Here is a 13,560-nt window from a genome sequence, read left to right as displayed (position 1 = left end):
ACAGCACAAGAGGACTCCTGGGGTGGGAGTGGGGCTGGGAACTTCAGTAAAGAGAGGGAGTTGACCCTTTTGCCTCAAAAATACTCATTTTCTTTTTAATTGGATCACATTTTTACAACCTTTAGCAAAAAATTTTTGTCATTAAGCCATTTGGCAAATACCACATTAAGGCAAAGATTCACTATGATATACTGCATATTTAGTGTGAAATTTATTGGTATGTCTGAAAAAGACTTCCATAGTCACCTAAAACTGGAAAACCATAGACTCCTTATCCTCTTAGAGTCTCAGTGTATAATAAAGGCTCAAGAATTCCAACAGGAAATAAACTTGCTTATCTTTTAAACCTAGTATTTCTCCAATCTTATTGATCAGTACTATTTTTTCAAGGGACAGTTATCGAAGTCTAATGGAACATTAATGTTTTAAACAACCCGACTCAGAAAATATTCTTTTAAGGGAATTCTAGAACTTGTAAAATATTAATAAACCCACGGATTCTTTTTACTGTTATAGAAGGATTTCTCCCTTTACTCAAATATATAGTGATCTTTCTTGGTGAGAAAAGTAGAATTTAGAACAAAATACCAGGGAACTGAGATAATAGTCAGGAAAAATCTTTATATTCTTTTTTTGGTTTTTGGTTTTTTTTGAGATGGAGTCTCTATCACTGCAAGACTGCAGTGGAGTGATCTTGGCTCACTGCAACCTCCACCTCCCAGGTTCAGGTGATTCTCCTGCCTCAGCCTCCTGAGTAGCTGTGATTACAGGCATGTGCCACCACGCCTGGCTAATTTTTGTATTTTTTAGTACAGTGTTTCACTATGTTGGCCAGGCTGGTCTTGAACTCCTGACCTCAAGTGATCTGCCTTCCTTGGCCTCCCAAAGTGCTGGGATTACAGGCGTAGAGACACTATGCACAGCAAATCTTTAAACTCTTGAAAAGGAAAGGACAATATTCAGACTACTATGCCAACCAATGAATACTTTAGTACTTTCTTAATCAAGGACATATGAAGAGACTGACAGTAGACCTACCAATTATACATATATAATTATGTATTAGTATATAATTTTTATAATTTTAAACGTTTTTAAATAATACTTTTACTGTTTTTTATATATATGTGTATATATATATATATATATATATTTAAAGTCACATTATTAGAATTTCTGCTTTTCCTTGGTTTAAGTTGTAGAAGTCCATTAGGAGTACCAGCGTATTAAAACTAGAAGTAAGGACAAGTTAGTGTCTATCAATGGAGAAGAGTCATATTTCACAATGTTTTTCTCTTCTCATTTTTCTCTCAGATCTAAGATAAAAGAAACAATTTCTTTAACAAGTGGAGATTGGGCCACCAGGAAGAAACAGTGATTCCTTTTTTTAGTAAAAGGCTGCCTCTGTCTTCTGATAAAAAACAGACATCTGGTAATGTAATTTCCAAAGGTGGGGGGGGGGAGAGAGAGAGAGAGAGAGAGAGAGAGAGAGAGAGTATGTCAGAGCGAGAGAGAGATCGCACATGCAAGAGAGAGAGAGAGAATAAGATAGAGAAACACAGACAGTAAGCATGTTTTTGTTGCAGGGTGCAATTAGTAGCTCGTCCTTATTTTTCTTTTCTTTGTAATTCCTAAGCTTTAGAAACCAATCTATTATTATTCATAGTAACCTGAAAGCACATTACTAAATATGTATCAATGCAGGCCTGTCTTAAAAAAAAGTATCAATTCAAATTCTTTTAATATGACCTTAGAGGAGTATTTAAAACATATTTTTATTCATTGGTCGGGGGAAGCTGCTTTTATAGTAGCAAATATATGACTTCAGAGACACCCTGTTTCAAATATGATGACTTTTTTTTTTTAATTTAGGGTCAGGGTCTTGCTCTTTCACTCAGATTGGAGTCCAGGGGTGTGATTATGGTTCACTGCAGCCTTGACCTCCTGGGCTTAACTGATCCTTCTGCCTCAGTTTCCCAAAGAATTGGGATTATAGGCATGAGCCACACCACGCCTGGCTCAAATATGGTTTGGATGGCGCAACCAATTTCTGGTGCAATTTTCTAGAGGTAACTTTAGCAATACACATAAAAAGTCTTAGAAATGTAAACATTCTTTAACGCAACAATTTCACTTTTAGGAGTTTATCCTGTAGAAAGAATCTGAGATATTTGTAAAGGTATAAAAAAGATATTAGCTTGGCCAACATGGTGAAACCGTGTCTCTACTAAAAATACAAAAAAATTAGCTGGACGTGGTGGCGTGCGCCTGTAGTCCCAGCTACTCGGGAGGCTGAGGCAGGAGAATTGCTTGAACCTGGGAGGTGGGGGTTGCAGTGAGCCAAGATCGTGCCACTGCACTCCAGCCTGGCACCTGGTGACGGAGCAAAACTCTGTTTTCCCCCCAAAAAAATATTAGCCATAATGCTGGATATAATAGTAAAAATTGTGAAATACTCTTAATATTGAGCAATTTAGAATTGTGTTGGTAAATTTGGTACAGCCACAGAAGAGAGGATTAGCCAGTCATTAGAAAAATTACCCTGTAGTAAAAAAGAAAAGAAAAGAAAAGAAAAAATTACCCTGTAGAAGAATATTTAAACACATAAAAGTATTATAAAGACAGTTTGAAGGGAAAAAAGCAGGTCATAAAACTGTAATAACGTTTCATGTGTGCTTGGTTTAAAAGAAAAAGAGAGAGGCTGGGTGCAGTGGCTCACACCTGTAATCCCAGCACTTTGGGAGGCTGCAGTGGGCAGATCACTTGAGGCCACAAGTTTGAGACCAGCACGGCCAACAGAGTGAAACCCCATCTCTACTACAAATACAAAAAAATAGCCGAAGAAGGCTGAGTCATGAGACTCACTAGATCCCAGGAAGGGGAGGTTGCAGTGAGCCAAGATTGCACTCTGTCTCAAAAAACAAATTAAAAAATAAAAAAAAAGAAAAGATAGAACCTTGACACACACACACACACACACACACACACACACACACACACACACAGGAGAAAGACAGAAAGTATATAAACCAAATTTCTGACAGTGATTATCTCTGAGTCATGGGATTATGGACATTTTTTCTTTTCTTGTTTGTACTGTGTGCTATCCCAATTTTTCTTGATGTGTATAGAGTACTTTTGCAATTTTAAAAAGGACAATGTAAAGAAACAATCCGTCTTTTGTCTCGGCGTCCTATTTCTTAAATATCCCTTAAACCAAGTTGGTATTTTCTTTATACCTGCAAGCAAAGCTTTTAAGCATATATTGATATTTCACATGGGTATCCAAGAGATTGATGACTTCTGGGCTGGCTTCATTCAGGCAGGTAGATCAGTCTCTTTATGAATGCCTGTGTCTAACAAGCCTGACCTTTCTGGAAGTGGGCACTGATGTGATATGGTTTGAAAAGTGTGAGAATGTTTTTCTTGGCTCCTCAAAGTTCTTCCCTCACAGCTCAGAGCTTATGGCTGATGTTCTACCACCTCAGGCTTATGGATTTTCACTCTAATAAAATGCAAATAACCCAGGAGAAGTACACGTTAAACTTTACCTATCACCTGGGTTGAATGAGTATGTCGTTTTCTGAGAATAGGTTTTAATGGGTAAGACATGGAAATTCAGAGGGGGAGTCAGAGAGAAAAAAATATGAATGAATATTCCTGGTGTCTGAGGAATAATTAATATTCATAATAGTACTATTTTTTATTTATGGTTTATGAGTCACTTAGGAGTATGTTATCACATTTAATCTCAATTAAATTGAATAGAATGGCTGTCACCAAGGCAAGTTTAGTAGACTAGAGATTTAGAAAAATACAGAAGACAAAGTCTGCAGCCTTTATCATTTTTCTAGAGCCGTTCCTAAAAGCCACGATCCCACTCATTTAGATCAACTGCTTTACCGCCCCCCGTTTTTCTTTTAGCAACTCCAAAGCATTGTGAAACTGTGTCCAAATAACTAGACCGGATGTGGATAATAAAGTTAGAGCCAGTCCAGGAAATAGATACTTCTTCTTAATCTATTATCAATGTATAATAAAAACACAGGACCAACACCTTCCAGGAATTTTTGTTCAAAAAGACAACAGCCAACTGAAGAAACACATGAAAGCATCTAATCAAATACTTTAAATTATTTGTGAGCGTGGATCCTTTTATTAATTCATGGAGAATGGAAAAGAAAGGAAAAGATCAGAAAATGGCAATGAAAGAATATGGCAGAAGAATGGAGATCATATACAAATACTTCCTTTCCATAAAATATATAAATTAAGTAAAATTACAGTGTGATGGTTAAAAACACAGACTCTGGAGCCAACATCTTGGGTTTGAATCCCGGCTCTCTCATCTACTAGCTGTATGAATGTGTGCCTCAATTTCTTCATCATTGAAATGGGTATAATAATGGTACCTACCTTAAGGGATTGCTATAAGGATTAAACTAGTTAAAATTTGTAACATTGCTAGGCACAAAGTAATTGCCTTAAAATGATGGGTAAACCCTCAGACATAGTCATATAAGACTAGAAGGAAATATATTAGAATGCTAACAGATATTAACTCCATGTGGTAAAGTATGACTTTTTAAATATCAAAAAACTCAACACATACACTTTTATAATAAAAGAAAAAGGGTATAAATTAACATTACTCAGAGGAAAACAGGTGCTTGCCAATTTAATATGTATTATTGTATAAATAGGAAGTTCTAATACTTAAACTTTCAGTTAACTAAGGCTATTTCTTTTTTAGTATTAATTATAAAAACATAATTATTAAAATGGTAAAACCAGTAAATAAAAGAAGTAGTAGAAGTCAAGTCAAGGACAAAAAGAGGATGCAAGGCTGGGTGCAATGGCTCATACCTGTAATCCCAACACTTTCAGAAGCCAAAGTGAGTGGATCACCTGAGGTGAGGAGTTTGAGACCATCCTGGTCAACATGGTGAAACCCTGTCTCTACTAAAAAATACAAAAATTATCTGAGCATGGTGGTGCATGCCTGTAGTCCCAGCTACTCGGGAGGCTGAGGCAGGAGAATCGTTTGAACCCAGGAGGCGGAGGTTGAAGTGAGCCGAGATCATGCCACTGCACTCCTGCCTGGGGAAAAGAGTAAGACTCCCTCCCCCACCCCGCTCAAAAAAGGAGGATATAAATAGTGAGGGAAAGGAAATGCCGGTAGGCTGAGGTTTCAACTTGGAGGCAGAGTATTTATTTATTTTTGATACATTATATATATATATATATATATATATATATATATATATATATATATATTTGAGATGGAGTTTCACTCTTGTTACCCAGGCTGGAGTGCAGTGGCGCGATCTCGGCTCACTGCAACCTCCACTCTGTGGGTTCAGGCAATTCTCCTGCCTCAGCCTCCTGAGTAGCTGGGACTACAGGCGTGTGCCACCATGCCCAGGTAATTTTTGTATTTTTAGTAGAGACGGGGTTTCACTATGTTGACCAGGATGGTCTTGATCTCTTGACCTTGTCATCCACCCGCCTCGGCCTCCCAAAGTGCTGGGATTATAGGTGTGAGCCACCGTGCCTGGCCGATACATAATATTTTGCATATTTCTAAGGTAATGTGATATTTTACTGGCATAGAATGTACAATTATCAAGTCAGGATATTTGACGCATCCATCACTTTGAGTATTTGTCATTTTTATGTATTTGGAACAATTCACGCCCTTTCTTCTTGGTACTTTAAAATATACAACACATTGTTGTTAACTATAGTCACTCTATTCTGCTGTCAAATGATAGAACTTATTCCTTCTATCTAACTGTATGTTTGTATGCATTAACCAACCTCTCTTTCTCTCCCCCTTCTAACCACACACCTTTCTCAGCCACTAGTATCCATCATTCTATTCTACTTTTATGAGATCAATTTTTTTAGCTCCCACAAGAGTGAGAACACGCGGTATTCATCTTTTTGTGCCAGGGTTATTTCACTTAACATAACGACCTCCAGCTCCATCCATGTTGCTGTGAATGACGTGATTTCATTCTTATAGTATCCATTGTGTATATATACCACATATTCTTTATCTAGTTCATCTGTTGATGTACACTTAGGTTGATTTCACATCTTTGCTATTGGAAACAGTGCTGTGATAAGCATGCAAGTACAGGTATCCTTTTGACAAACGATTCCTTTGCTTTGGGTTAGATAATCAGTAGTGTGATTGCCAGATGGTAAGGTAGTTCTATTTATAGTTTTTTGAGAAATCATCATACTGTTACTAATTTACTGTTACATTTTTACTAACAGTGTAAGAGTTCCCTTTCTCTACATTCTCACTAGAATCTGTCATTTTTTGTCTTGTGAATAATAGCCATTCTAACCTGGGTAAGATGATATGTCTTGTGGTCTTGATTTGCATTTCCCCGGTGAATAGCGATGTTGAGCATTTTTTCATATCCCTGTTGGCCATTTGTATGCCTTCTTTTGAGAACTGTCATTCATTTCAAAAGGCAGGGTGTATTTAATGAATTATTTAGATATAAAGAATGACAGAATCAAAGTAACATATATTGAATGATGATGTTATAATTACATGATGTCATAATTACTAGCTTTACTAACTGAACTGATAGGTAGAAATGAAAACTCAAATGTATGTGTTTGCTTTGGCAACCCATATACTAACATTGGAACAATACAGAGAATATTAGCATGGCTCCAGAGCAAAGGTTCCATATTTTTCAGAAAGACTCAAAAATATTAATAAAGTTAGCATTTGAGAATATATTGCAGGAAACAATTATGCATTAGCTGAAGACTGGACAAAATGATCTAACTGGCCTTCCTCTTCCTAACCTTCTGAATTCATCGACCACGTTATATTTCAGGATGATTTCTGCTTCTACTGCATCTGACAGAGATGATTATAATTCAACACTTAATTTTCTTTTTTTCAACTGTTAATTCTTATTAATCAAGATGCAATGAAGTTAAGTGATAAAAGCTGAAAATGACTTACTGGAAAGAAAGTGTTGAGACGCTGGGCCAAAGTCCCTGTGGGCTTCATGCAGCTGCCTGACTCGGTCCTCCACGGCCACCTGGGAGGAAAAGGAGAGAAATGATGTTCTCTCATTCTATATAATGAGGAACAATTAAAGCAATGTATCCTTTCTGATAAGATACTCTGAGTCTCTAAGGCTGAGAACACTAAAGCAACAATTCATAACCCTAGTTTTAATATCCATTTACCGTATATAGTATCCAAGACTCATTTTTATCAAACCAAGGCCAAACACAAAGGATTTCCTCTCTCGACAATGTTAAGATGAGATTTTTTTCTTTTTTTTTTTACAGTCAACTCATTGGCAGCTACAAATGAACTACTGCTTCAATTAGTACCATCAAAAAATACAAATTCTTTGCTTTCACAAAAACAGGGAGGGTGCCATTTGGTATCACCGACTACAGAATCTCTGAAACGACATGTCTCGTCTTTAAGTCTTGGTCTATTGTTTTTGACTAATTTTTAAAGAACTAATATTGATTAATGGTAAATAAATCACTGAGTGATATTAAATTATTGGTAATTAATAATTAACCAATAGCTGATTAATATTTAATTATGGCTGGGCACAGTGACTCATGCCTGTAATCCCAGCACTTTGGGAGGCTGAGGGAGGCAGATCACTTGAGGTCAGAAGTTCAAGACCAGCCTGGCCAACATGGTGAAACCCCATCTCTACTAGAAATACAAATATAAGTTGGGAGCGGTGGCACATGCCTGTAGTCCCAGCTCCTCAGGGAGGCTGAGATAGGAGGGAGGCTGCAGTAAGCAGAGATTGTGCCACTGCACTCCAGCCTGGGTGACAGAGTGAAACTTCGTCTCAAAAAAAAAAAAGAAAGAAATTAATTAAGTATTAATGAAGTAGAGGCAAAGCTTAAAGTTGGGATAAGAGAAGAGGGTGGATAGTAAGATAAAAGTAATTTTCAAATTTCAGTTTTCAATGGACTTGGAAATTACTGAGAAATATACCCTTAGGTGGCACGCAACGAAAATTGCCATTCTTTTTTTCCTATTAGGTTTCTCTATAATATATTGACACAGTGTGCTGTCAACTTAGTGAAGTCTATTCTTGGTGGGGAAAAAAGCAATAATTTTATGGGTGAAATGCTATACTTACTTATTTGGCACTTTGCCAACCCAATATAAGTGGTGGCTTCAGGCATCATCCTAGCTCTAACTCTGGATTTTGATTTGACTGTGAAGAGTCCAAGCTAAACTAGGGGTTGATCAGAGCTTGCACAGAGCAATAAGAACTCAGGGAGTAGTTCCTGCGGTGTGCAGAATCCCCAAGAGGTAAAACTGATGTTAATCTCATCAGAAAAGTGGCAAGGCTGGTTCAACATATGCAAGTCTATAAATGTAATCCATCACATAAACAGAACCAAAGACAAAAACCACATGATTATCTCAATAGATGCAGATAAGGTCTTCGACAAAATTCAGCAGCCCTTTATGCTAAAAACTCTCAATAAACTAGGCATCAATGGAACGTACACAAAATAATACAAGCTATTTATGACAAACCACAGACAATATCATACTGAACAGGCAAAAACTGGAAGTATTCTCTTTGAAATCTGGCACAAGACAAGGATGCCCTCCTTACCACTCCTATTCAATGTAGTATTGGAAGTTCTAGCCAGAGCAATCAGGCAAGAAAAAGAAATAAAGGGTATTCAACCAGAAAAAGAGGAAGCCACATTGTCTCTATTTGCAGATGACATGATGGTACATTTACAAGACCCCATCGTCTCAACCCAAAATCTCCTGAAACTGACAAGGAACTTCAGCAAAGTCTCAGTATACAAAATCAATGTGCAGAAATCACAAGCATTTCTATACACCAATGACAGACAAACAGAGCCAAATCAAAAGTGAACTCCCATTCACAATTGCTACAAAGAGAATAAAATACCTAGGAATACAACTAACAAAGTAGGTAATGGACCTCTTCAAGGAGAACTACAAACCACTGTTCAAGGAAATAAGAGAGGACACAAACAGATGGAAAAACATTGCATGCTCATGGTTAGGAAGAAACAATATTGTGAAAATGGCCATACTGCCCAAAGTAATTTATAGATTCAATGCCATCCCCATCAAGCTACCAATGATCTTCTTCACAGAACTGGAAAAAACCACCTTAAACTTCATATGGAACCAAAAAAGAGCCCACATAGCCAACACAATCCTAAGTAGATAGAACAATGCTGGAGGCGTCATGCTGCCTGACTTCAAACTATACTACAAGGCCACAGTAATCAAAACAGCATGGTACTGGTACCAAAACAGAGACGTAGACCAATGGAACAGAACAGAGGCCTCAGAAGCAATGCCACACAGATACAACTATCTGATCTTTGACGAACCTGAAAAAAACAAGCAATGGGGAAAGGATTCCCTGTTTAATAAATGGTGTTGGGAAAACTGGCTAGCAATGTGCAGAAAGCAGAAACTGGACCCCTTCCTGACACCTTACACTGAAATTAACTCCAGATGGATTAAAGATCTAAACATAAGACCTAACACCATAAAAACCCTAGAGGAAAAACTAGGCAAAACCATTCAGGACATAGGCATAGGCAAGGACTTCATGGCTAAAACACCAAAAGCAATGGCAACAAAAGTCAAAATAGACAAATGGGATCTGATTAAACTCCAGAGCTTCTGTACAGCAAAAAAAAAAAAAAAAAAAACCAATCATTAGAGCAAACTGGCAACCAACAGAATGGGATAAAATTTTCACAATCTACCCATCTGATAAAGGGCTAATATCCAGAATCTACAAAGAACTAAAACAGATTTACAAGAAAAAAACAAACAAACCCATTCAAAAGTGGGCAAAGGATATGAACAGACACTTTACAAAAGAAGACATCTATGAGGCCAACAAGCATATGAAAAAATGCTCATTATCACTGGTCATTAGAGAAATGCAAATCAAAACCTTATTGAGATACCATTTCACACCAGTTTGGATGACAATCATTAAAAAATCTGGAGACAACAGATGCTGGAGAGGATGTGGAGAAATAGGAACAATTTTACACTGTTGATGGGAGTGTAAATTAGTTCAACCACTGTGGAAGACAGTGTGGCGATTCCTCAAGGACCCAGAAATAGAAATACCATTTGACCCAGCAATCCCATTACTGGCTATATACCCAAAGGATTATAAATTGTTCTACTATAAAGACACATGCACACGTATGTTCATTGCAGCACTGTTTACAATAGCAAAGACCTGGAACCAACCCAAACGTCCATGAACGATAGACTGGATAAAGAAAATGTGGCACATATACACCATGGAATACTATGTAGCCATAAAAAACGATGAGCTCGTGTCCTTCATAGGCACATGGATGAATCTGGAAACCGTCATTCTCAGCAAACTGACACAAGAACAGAAAATCGAATACTGCATGATCTCACTCATAGGCAGGTGTTGAACAATCAGAGCATGTGGACACAGGGAGGAAAGCTTCACACACTGCAGCCAGTTGTGGGGGGCTAGGGGAGGGACAGCAAGGGGTGGGGAGGGATAATGAGGGGAGAAATACCAGATATAGGTGATGGGGGGTTGGAGGCAGCAAACCACCTTGCCATGTATGAACGTAAGCAACAATCCTGCATGATCTGCACATGTACCCCAGAACCTAAAGTACAATAAAAAAAAAGTGGCTCAGGTAGTCTGGTCTCAAACCAACTCTGGCCTTCCAATACTAATTAAGTGCCTAGTCTATATCCAGAACCATCCCATTTTTTAACTCTTCCCCTAGCCTTGCCAATTTTTGCTTCACCCAAATATGTGAATAACCAAGTGGGGTTCCCCCAAAACGCAGGATTTGCTTTATTTCATGTACACAAAAGCATGAGGGACATATCAAACCTACCTTCCCAACCTTATGACCCTGGGCTCCCAAACTCTACCTGCTAAGCCCACCAAACTACCTGCCTGTCCTGCACTATTCGAACCAATATAACTCTTGTGCGTGGTTTTCTCATGCTGCTCCTTCTCTCGGCAATTCTCTTACCCCGCTTCTCTCCGAGATCAATGCTGTTAGTGTTTAATGCTTACTTCCCCATCTTCCACGTTAGAATTAATGGTTTCCTCAGCATTCTAACAGTATATGGATTATACTTGAAGCACTTCTATCATATAATTCATTTTAGTTATATGGACACGAGTGTCTCTTGCAATAGATTGTAAACTTCTTGATAGCAGGGACCATTTTTTGTTTATCATTCTCTTCGAATGTCCCCAACCCTTTCTGCAGGAGGCACTGAACCCTGCATACAGTAAATGGTAGCAAATATTTGTTTAATGACTAGTTGACCAAACAAGTGGATAAGTGAGTAGACGTGGTATGTGTGTGTGCATGTGTGCATGTGTGTGTGTGTGTGTGTGTGTTCAAGTGAGAAAGAGAGAGAGAGATGCGGAACAAACAAGGATACCTACTGACACTGATTGCACTGACTGCGGATCTGTGATGGTTGATTTTGTGTGTCAAGTCGACTGGACTATGCAGTTCCCAGGTAAAACACTATTTCTGGGATTGTCTGTGAGGGTGTCTTGCAGACAAGATTAGCATTTGGATCAGCGGATTCAGTAGATTGCCCTCCCCAATATGGGTGGGCATCATCCTATCAGTTGAGGTCCTAAAGAGAACAAAGAGTCACGTTTCTTTTTTCCTTACAGGCCTGCTTCAACTGGGATGTCAGTCAGTCTTCTTTTGCTGTTGGACTGGAATTTACATCATCAACTCCCCTGGTTCTCAGGCCTTCAGACTCAGACTAAAATTATACCACCAATTTTCCTGGTTCTCTAGCTTGCAGATAGCAGATCATGGGACTTCTTAGTCTCCAATTGTATGAAATAATACTTGATTTTATATATATATATACACACACACACATACATATGTATATCGTTGGCTCTATTTCTCTTTTTTTTTTTTTTTTTTTTTTGAGACAGAGTTTCGCTCTCGTTACCCAGGCTGGAGTGCAATGGCGTAATCTCGGCTCACCGCAACCTCCGCCTCCTGGGTTCAAGCAATTCTCCTGCCTCAGCCTCCCCAGTAGCCAGGACTACAGGCGTGTGCCACCATGCCCAGCTAATTTTTGTATTTTTAGTAGAGACGGGGTTTCACCGTGTTGACCAGGATGGTCTCGATCTCTTGACCTCGTGATCCACCCGCCTCGGCCTCCCAAAGTGCTGGGATTATAGGCATGAGCCACCGCGCCCGGCTGGATCTATTTCTCTAGAGAACATTGACTAACCTATTTTCCTGAGTAAATTATTCTTAACTTTCCTTATCAGTAAAATGTGGACAATAATATAACTTATAGAGTTTTGTGGGAATTAAATAAGATGATACATGTAAAGCATTTAGACTAGTTTCTGTCACATATTAATTGCTCAACAAATGTTAGCAGCTACTGTTCTTGCTGCTGTTATGCTTAATAAAAGGAGAGGAATAGGCCAGGCGTGGTGGCTCATACCTGTAATCCCAGCATTTTGGGAGGCCAAGGCAGGTGGAACACTTGAGGTCAGAAGTTCAAGACCAGCCTTGCCAACATGGTGAGACCCCCATCGCTACTAAAATTACAAAAATTAGCCAGGTGTGGCTCACACCTGGTAACCCAGCTAATTAAGGGGCTGAGGCAGGAGAATTGCTTGAATCCAAGAGGTGGAGGTTGCAGTACACCGAGATTATGCTACTGCACTCCAGCCTGGGCAAAAGAACACGACTCTCTGTCTCAAAAAAAAAAAGAAAAAGAAAGAAAGAAAGGAGATCAATAGGGCTATAATGTGCAGGGCACCACATATAATACAAAAACGGCTAATATTTATTAAGCAATATGTGTATGACAATATGAATTATGGTATCTCTGTAACAGAAGTTAATATTATCCTCCCACTTCATTGATGTAAAAACTGAGGCATGGGAGGTTAAAAAAACACTTGCCTAAGCTTAAGTAGTTAGTAAATTGGCAGAGCCAGGATTCAAACTCATTCAGTCTGGGTCTTGCTCTTAATTGCTATCCTGAAGATTAAAGGTGAAGAAAAGTATTTTATAAATATTTAATAAGTAATTCGCTTTTTAATTTCTTTATTTTCAATCAGTTTATTGAAGGCAGACCAATTCTAGTGTGCATATCTATGAAACTTTAGTTTTTCAACATATTTTTATGACCCAATGCAAGGTCAGTTCCTAGTCTTAAGAATGTGATACCATAAGATTATAGAGGAAAGTTGTGGAAAATGCATGTAAATAAATGTTTGGCATACGTCATTATTTCTAAATTTACAATGGGTCATTTAATGAACAAATCAATCTAGAGATAAAGGTGAATGTTTGGGGATAGGGAGAAGATGAGAAGGCCATATGGGAGTGGACATTGATCAGAAATCTTTTCACATACTGAGAAAGAAATCCCAAGGGGAAGACATAGATGGTAAAGGAATATGACTGTGCCATAGGCCACTTTCTCCATTAAGAACATTAGCTTCA

General features: G+C 38.3%; 1 protein-coding gene and 1 non-coding gene across 13 annotated transcripts in view; one reads left to right on the top strand and one right to left on the bottom strand.

Moving 5' to 3' along the window:
* The window catches only part of DMD (dystrophin), a 2,277,745-nt gene that overhangs the window by 248,927 nt on the left and 2,015,258 nt on the right, over positions 1-13,560 (bottom strand). For all 12 annotated transcript variants that reach the window (XM_064364425.1, XM_064364424.1, XM_064364427.1 and 9 more), the window contains one exon: positions 6,998-7,076. In XM_064364425.1, the coding sequence (XP_064220495.1) occupies positions 6,998-7,076 (79 nt within the window). The remainder of the gene's footprint in view (positions 1-6,997; positions 7,077-13,560) is intronic.
* On the top strand, positions 6,636-6,742 carry LOC135269975 (U6 spliceosomal RNA). The gene has a single exon (XR_010338207.1). It is a non-coding gene; the product is annotated as a U6 spliceosomal RNA (small nuclear RNA).

The sequence above is a fragment of the Aotus nancymaae genome, unplaced genomic scaffold (assembly GCF_030222135.1).
Source record: "Aotus nancymaae isolate 86718 unplaced genomic scaffold, 86718_ANA_hifiasm-v0.15.2.pri h1tg000058l, whole genome shotgun sequence".
Taxonomy (NCBI): Eukaryota; Metazoa; Chordata; class Mammalia; order Primates; family Aotidae; genus Aotus; species Aotus nancymaae.
Note: the sequence above shows the minus strand (reverse complement) of the source record. Positions and strands in the feature narration are given on the sequence as shown.